We start from the raw sequence: 8,096 nt of genomic DNA on the forward strand, positions 1-8,096 counted from the left end.
CGTCGACTCCAATCCATCTTATATGTCATGTCGCACTAGACTGCTAATTTTACAGCGTTTTGAGAATGTCTGTTGTCACAATCAATCCCAGACCATCTTGCCAATAACAAAGCCGACTCAAGTTTAACTGTATGTTCAACTCCAAGGCACATGATATAGACTGATGTTGACAACAAACGTGGGCACCATGGGCAGAAATGTAACAGGTTTATAAGAAATCCTTGACGTTGTGTTTATTACATGGAGCAGAAGTAGCATTGTTATTGTGCTTTTCTAGAAAGCAAGCCCTACAGGGTTGAACAGGCTCAACCTCATTTGCTGAGTATGTACTTGCAAATTTCAGTGAACAGAGACATGGAGCGTCAATGCCAACAGAGGGCAAAACTATATCAGTTTGTCAAAATAAAAATCCTATCAGTCAACAGCTTCACATGTGTAAACTGATAACTGAGTGTTATTGGCTTAAGACACTATATAAATGTGCTAAAAGTAGGGCTGGGCGATATGGAGAAAATCAAATATCACAATATTTTTGACCAAATACCTCGATATCGATACTGACTATTGGTGCTTTCACAAAATATTTACACAATGAGATTTTTGATAAATAATCATCAGTAATGTGGATATAATGACTAAATGGGTAAAGGCAAATAATACAACAGTTACAACAGTCTGGTAAGTTCAGAAAATGGCATAATTTTACTGTAATGCAGCCTTTAAAACCAGGAAAAGACAACACTTATGCCATAATACGATATCATGATATCCAAAATCTAAGACAATACCTAGATTTTTTTATATCGATAGCAGATAGATAGAGACAGCTCTAGCTAAAAGGCATGTAATTACTCCAATAAGAGGATAAAATGAATATATTTTCAAACAGCAACATGAGACTTAGTGTTTACTAGGGGTGGAACGGCACACAGAAGCCACGGTTCGGTTCATACCTCGGTTCAGACATCACGGTTCGGTACAATGGAAGGAAAAACAAAACAAAAATGCAGAAGGCAATTTTTTTTTTTTTTTTATTGTGCATGTCTCAGGCTGTACCACCTAGTGTCATACAGTCTCTCCCCTGAGCTAGCTGCAGCAGCCTGAAGTATGTGAAGTAGATGTAAACAGTGAACAATAAGTACCCCACATCATCTCCAGACTCCATCTCTAACTTGTAAACAAAATAAGACAATCGGCTATAGATTAGGTGTCCCTAAAGAAACGCGTATCTTACAGTAGTTCCGCATTACATTAATTAATTTGCACACAAGTTTTATTTATTTTTATACCGTGTATTCTCTGTGGAAATTCATGTACCGAACCGAGACGCCCGTACCGTTTCGGTTCAAAACTAATACATGTACCGTTCCACCGCTAGTGTTTAGTATATAGCTAACTGATTTTCTTTGATTTACAGGATCCACTGGGCAGGCACAGAGACAGCCACCCTGTGGTGTGGGTACATGAGTGGTGCTGTACAAGCTGGTCAGCGAGCAGCTCTGGAAGTACTGGCTGAACTCTGCCCCATGACCCTGACCCAGGAGGAGCAGGAAGCAATGCAGCACAGTCAAACTATCAAGGGTGCTGCAAAGCAAACACCATCATCTAAACGTGTGTACCAGTTCACAAAAAAGACTATGGTCATAGCAACACTGGCAATAGGTGCAGCTCTCCTGCTGGCTCAGAATCAAATTGCATTGCTAAAGGTCAAAACTGCCTTGACGAAGGTATTTCAAACAACCAGGCACAATATTTTCCTATTGTAACAGACCTGTAAAGCAGGTGTGCAATTCGACTGACTACTGACTGTTTTGGTTTTGGTTTTCACATACTGCCTATTTCACAGCAAAGTTTGAAAGTTAAAGTCAATTACAATATTGTCATTAGGCCTATATTGTACCATATGAAATTATATTATACTATTGGTAAATTGTGGCATTGCTCAATAGGTTATATCAAAATTACTCTATATTGACTTAGAGTGTGCAGATAAATGACAAAGTGCTTTTTAAGCATTTGAGGCATGTTCTCTGCCATGTTGTTTCTTACAGTACAATTATATTGCGGTATAACAATTTACATTATGAGTTGTTGATTTTCATTTACATTAACATTTATTTTTCGTTTTTAATACAATTATTTTTATTAGGGACCCTCACTTTCATTTTTCTTTTATCATTTGCTCATAAAAGATTATAAGAATTCTTTTCTGTAGCAATACCTACAGAAATCCACTGGAGATATTTGCACCTCATGTCATTTGCCTTTTCAACATTGACAATTGTGTCCATAAAATTTAGGATGTGCTTTTAAGCTTAGGGCTTCACAGCAACCATGTTGAAACCACTTTGCAGTGGGAAAATGGAGCTTTTCATAAAGCATGCCTTACATTGAGCCATAAAACCTGCCTGAGTGGCTTGGAGCACAGCCACACATGCGTTTGTGCGCCCACAAAACCACCAACAGACATACGAATGAGCATAAGATGGATGAATCAGTCACACAATGACAACGTCCCACAGAAAGTGATTTAATCGCTATCACTTGATTGCACAGTCGATTGAAAGGATTTTCTAAACGCCCATTGATCATTGGATGGTAGTCTGTGACTCCATTGGTGCCATGGCTTGCTATTTGTCTTTGTTGCACTGGATATACTGCCTGTTCTCCCCAGCTTCATTTAAGCCAATACAGGCTGAGTCTAGAGTCTAGTCTAACCGTGATCTGTGACCGATGGAGGAGCATCTTGGCGGCAGGGATTTAAATCTTTAACTGAAAATGTCTGGGAAAAGAAAATCTTAAGTGTGGGTGCACTTTGAAATAGTAAAAGATGATGCAAAGTAAGATGCAAGTTGTGTGCCACTGCCCGATACAGGAGCACAGAAGTAAAAGAAGTCGAGAGCCTGCAGCAGGACAGACTTTTGCTCTGTGCGCTCCGCTTCTCGTCACCGAGGGTGCATGCCAGCTGCTGACTGCTTGAGTGACACGCAAGCGCGTGCTCCAAACAACTTTCAATTCATCTTCTCCAGCCCTGCACCACTTATGCAATAAGAAGCTACTCTTTACGGTTGCATGTTTTCATACAAAAGGTGCTATACACACAACCTGAAGAAGTCTGAATGCTTACTATGTTTACCAATTTTATTGTTAAAAAAAAAAAAAAAAAAAAGCCAGCAGCCTTTCATATATCACAGAGGAAATGTGTTTCATAACGAATCAAGAAGGAAGACAGTATGCTCGGTATTTTGATGCTCTCAAGATAAGGGTGAAATGCAATAATGAATTTCAGCCCGACATTTTTAAAGCCTGAAATCCATAAATTAAAAACGACCATCTACCCTGCATAGTGGACTGTGTGTTTTTGTGTGCATGTGTCTTACATAAGTAATTACTATATTACTGTAGCCTCTGTAAACACCTGTCGTAGCACTTGCCTTAGTGTTTGCCTTCGGGCAATAGCACCAACTTTAAAAATTCATACATTGCAGTGCAGTGTAATCAATTTTTGTAACCATAAACAACTCTTTCGTCAGTTAGAACCAGACCCTATGAGTTTAAGTTGATGTGGTTGATCATACTAGGTTATGCTGACTTATAGCTTACAAGTGCAAGAGTACCATAATGCATTTCAGCAACCCTGGAATAAATACTGCCTTTGTGAAGCTTATAATGTTCATGTATTCTAAATTATGTCAGCAAGGGGATGATTCAACTCTGGCAATTGTGTTGAGATTGCTTTTCGTAGCATTTGTATGCAAATATCTGATCAAGTGCCTTTCAGTTTATGTTGGCAATGGTTTTCATTATGGTCTCTGCTCCTCTTGGCCAAAGCAGTGTTCCTGTATACATCATGATCTTTAAAGCCGTTTTGCAAATTTAATGAGTCATTTGTGCAGCAGCTTTTGCAGCTCTTACATAGTTACTTGACGGTTTAAAAAGGAAAGTTGTTGTTGTCCATACTGCATGATTCTGCTTACCTTGCACGGCAGCTAGATTCTCGCCATATCACAAGATCACGCAAGAATCGCAAGATGGTTAAGAGCTGTAACAATTCCAAATGTTACTGTACAATTAGGCGTCTCAAAAATAACTGCAATTAACAATGTAAACGTCTCTTTCAGTCAAGTTTAAAAATATTTATTTATGTATTACTTTTGCAAACAAATTAAAAGTTTTGAATGAACCCCAGAATACAGCTGTTGGTTATATATCATGTCATGTGATCCAGATAATGTAATAACACAGGTACACAGCCAATGAAGTAAACCACACCTCTTTATTATCATAAAAACATTGTATTTTTTTTTTTTTTTGCTTAAATGAACATAAAATTGGCAACAGTACTGTGTAGTTTTCCAGACCTTAGCTAATGTTAGCAATTAATTGCGGTTAAACAACGAACCCGCAATAATGTGAAAAAATAAAATTGCGACTAGACAATTATATTACAATTGTTACAGGCCTACAGATGGTTCATCCAATCACCTGACAAGTATTTTTTGAAAGTGCCCGCCCTTTTTCCAAACAGTTTTCAATGACGGCTTCTCAGATGGTTCTATGTAACAAACCATCTGGCGCATCAGTTTATGATTCTGCAGCACCAATTTGCTTCAAATGCCAACATTCAACAGTGTTCTTTATCTAGTGAGGCAACAAAGTAACAGTTTAATTTAGCATTGTATCCTTGTAACATTGTTGGACTCATTTTACGTATCCTGGGGTTTTTTAAAAGTACAGATGCGCAATTCATTTTTTTAGATCATATTGTTTTGAAGGGGATATTAAAGCGTAACTCTCACCAAAATGCAACCTAGGGTCTTTTTGTGAATGTACAGGAGTCAAACTTTCGTTTTAAAAGCATATTTAGGACGGAATCGCCACTTTTAAGATTTACCATATTTTCGTTTTTCGGTCAAATGGCCTTTTGAATGGGAGTCCTAGGGGCACTTTTATGCTAGCCTCAAAATAGCTATTTTTAAAACACTAAGAAGGCTCGACACAACATGAAACTTTGCTCGAAGTATCACCAGGGGCTCTACACCTTAACTAAAGCATTGAAAACATTGTTTGTGTACCCAGAGTTTACTAAAAAGAAAGGTTTTGAGCAACTCACTGTAGCTGTTGTTGTTTACACTATCCGCCATTTTCCTAGTCCAAAAGTGTTGATTTCCGAATGCAAATGAACGGACTCCATAGGAGGAAATGTCATTCTTATAGGAGGCTCCTTTTCAACTACAAGGTCAATATTGTGTTTCACTAATGACAAAACAACGAATTATCCGTGCATTTATATGGAACTAAGCTTTTGGAGCTTTCAATCTTTACTCTCCTCCCTCAACTATTTTTGACTGGCTCGATAGACGGCGACCGGAAGAACAACAGCTACAGTGAGTTGCTCAAAACCTTTTTTAGTAAACTCTGGGTACACAAACAATGTTGTCAATGCTTTTGTTAAGGTGTAGAGCCCCTGGTGATACTTGGAGCAAAGTTTCATGTTGTGTCGAGCCTTCTTAGGACTCCCATTCAAAAGGCCATTTGACTGAAAAACGAAAATACGGTAAATCTTAAAAGTGGCGATTCCGTCCTAATTATGCTTTTAAACTAAAGTTTGACTCCTGTACATTCACAAAAAGACCCTAGGTTGCATGTTGGCGTTACGCTTTAAGACAACTCACAGGGGAACAACAAGATAAAGTAGTCTGGATTGTAGCCTGATAACTGCATGAACCACTCATACAATAAAACACGCAAGAAAAAGTGATTTAATCGTTATCACTTGATTGAAAGGATTTTTGTCAGCCCACATTTCTCTCCTAGAGAGCATCTCCAACACCCACTGATCATTGAACAGTAGTGTGGCGCCATGGCTTACTATTTGTCTTTGTTATCACTTGGACTAGATCAACTGCCTGTTCTCCCTGGTTTCATTTAAGCCAGTCCAGGCTGAATCAAAGCCAACAACCCAACATCTCTATATATACAGTGCAGTGTCGGCACCAGAACAAATCTGATTTCCACTCAGATTTCCACATTGGGGGGGGGGGTCACGCATAAAACAACTGCATGAGCAAGAAGATGTACAGATAGATAGTCTCAGAGGCTGTTAAACAAGAAGAAATGACCATGCCTCCAGGCGTTCAATGGCATTCAGAACCAAACCAGAACTAACGTTCATGAATACAAAACACCAACACACCACGGAAAGAAAAGAAAAAAACACACTGCCTGTGCATTTACAACACACAACTATTTTATAACATCCACGATTCAGAACCAAGGACAGCGACAACTTTACTAAACACAGAAGACAGATGCGGACGTGGGCGAAGTACAGATTAATCTACAGCACAACAAAAACACAGTGATGCAAAGGATTAAAAATAAGCTTCACTCACCTTTAAAATAGCTGAAGGCGGCGAGTGTCTGCGCTGAGATGTGTGACGATGACATTTTTTTTTTCATTCATTTATAGTGCTCTTCTTGAAGTTCTCTCTCTCTCTCTCTCTCGAAGGCCAGCTGCACTAGCTGGGCCTTCCGTGAGGTAAACATGGCCCCATAGTGTTCAGCGAGGGTATACGTGCAGTTTAGTGTCACAAATTCCCCATACAATGTCTTACGTGCAGTTTAGTGTCCCAAATTCCCCATACAATGTCCTTCATTAATTTATGAACCTGCTAAACCAACTGTGCTACCCTAACTCTACCCCTACCCTTAACCCTAACCATAACCTGTCTCAAATAAGACCCTCATCATTTGGGACACTCAGTTTCTGGAAAAGAATTTGTGACACTAAACTGCACGTAAGCCAGAATCCCCTGCCCCCCGGTAGCATTGCTACGTTCACTAAAGCTGTTATTATCTTGGTTTGGCTTGTAAATCCTAAATGGAGCAGTGGCAACAGTCGAGGTAAAAGCAGCCGGGGGAAGTGGAGGAGGAATATTAATGAGCTGCACCTGTCCACCGCTACTGTAATGTTAGCCGCTGAGGTGTTAGCCCCGCTTGAACTTTTGTGTAGCAGTTATTATCGCTAAAATAGTCACGTTTTGCACTAGCTTGCGTCCCAACTGTCCCGTCAAACGAAGCAGCGTCTGGCCTTTTAGCTGGTCAATACTTTGGGAAGAAAACCATTTAAAGAAAGTCCACTTTCAGCGCCACCTAGCTAGCAACCTCTATTTAGGCGAGTGATACACTTCCTGTCACATTAATTATCACCTGGACAAAAAAATCGTTGGAGTCCCGCCCCCGCCCAGCTGCATAAACAGGATGCTCTTCTTCTTCTTCTTGTAAATGATGGCAGTGTAGACGCTCAAACCGGATGTTTTAGCATTTTATCATATTTATGCATCTAAAATGTGTATTACATTGTATACTTATTTTGGGAGGGCTCAGTTAATCACAGATACTATTCACTGATTTGATCATTGAGGGTGGCAAGTCACAAAAACAATGATTGTTTTATGGATCTGATGGTGTCATTGCACTTCGTCTAAGCTATTATCCTTTTTTGTCTGCCCCTTGTAAATACAGAAAAATAGCCTACAAAGGCAGTTATATTATAGTTAATCCCAATTAGCAGGATGTGTCGGCTGTAATAGAGGCCTGGTCATCTTTTTCATGATATGACACAATGTAGAGGTTCCAACAAGAGCAGATAGTTGCTGAGGATTTTTTGGTGCTTCATTCAATAATCCTAAAATTGCAATTTGTAGTGTGGCAGGAGGAACACTCTCAGAAAAAATATAACAACACATTCCAAACACAATCAAACTGAATTGGCGCAGAGGAGCAGTGATCACAAGTGCAAACTTATAAAACAACCTGAAGGAGACAAAAAGGGATTCTTTTTTTCTTAAAAAACACAAAAATCGGCAACCTCAAAAGGCCTTGACCTTCGTCTCAAAAATGAAAATCATAGGATTTCTTTAGCTCTACGGTACAATCTGTACAGCTGTAGGATATTTATATTACTGGAGAAACATAACAAATGCTTCAGTTGCAATTAACATCCCATCTGTGACATACAGCACGGAGCAGGTCCAGTGGAACTCCAAAAACATGAGTGATTTTGAAAAAGGGTTCAAAAAGCAAGGAGTCAC

General features: G+C 39.3%; 2 protein-coding genes across 2 annotated transcripts in view; one reads left to right on the forward strand and one right to left on the reverse strand.

Moving 5' to 3' along the window:
- The window catches only part of si:ch211-127i16.2 (probable flavin-containing monoamine oxidase A), a 54,843-nt gene extending 51,636 nt beyond the window's left edge, over positions 1-3,207 (forward strand). Inside the window, exon 12 of the mRNA XM_031277540.2 lies at positions 1,418-3,207. Coding sequence (XP_031133400.1) covers positions 1,418-1,766 — 349 coding nt within the window. The 3' untranslated portion in view covers positions 1,767-3,207. The remainder of the gene's footprint in view (positions 1-1,417) is intronic.
- Positions 1-6,564, reverse strand: part of LOC116034804 (coxsackievirus and adenovirus receptor homolog) — a 92,734-nt gene extending 86,170 nt beyond the window's left edge. The window contains exon 1 of the mRNA XM_031277543.2: positions 6,396-6,564. The gene's annotated coding sequence lies outside the window, so the exon portion shown is untranslated. The remainder of the gene's footprint in view (positions 1-6,395) is intronic.
- Between the last annotated feature and the right edge of the window lie 1,532 nt (positions 6,565-8,096).

Source organism: Sander lucioperca, chromosome 14 (genome assembly GCF_008315115.2).
Source record: "Sander lucioperca isolate FBNREF2018 chromosome 14, SLUC_FBN_1.2, whole genome shotgun sequence".
Lineage (NCBI taxonomy): Eukaryota > Metazoa > Chordata > Actinopteri > Perciformes > Percidae > Sander > Sander lucioperca.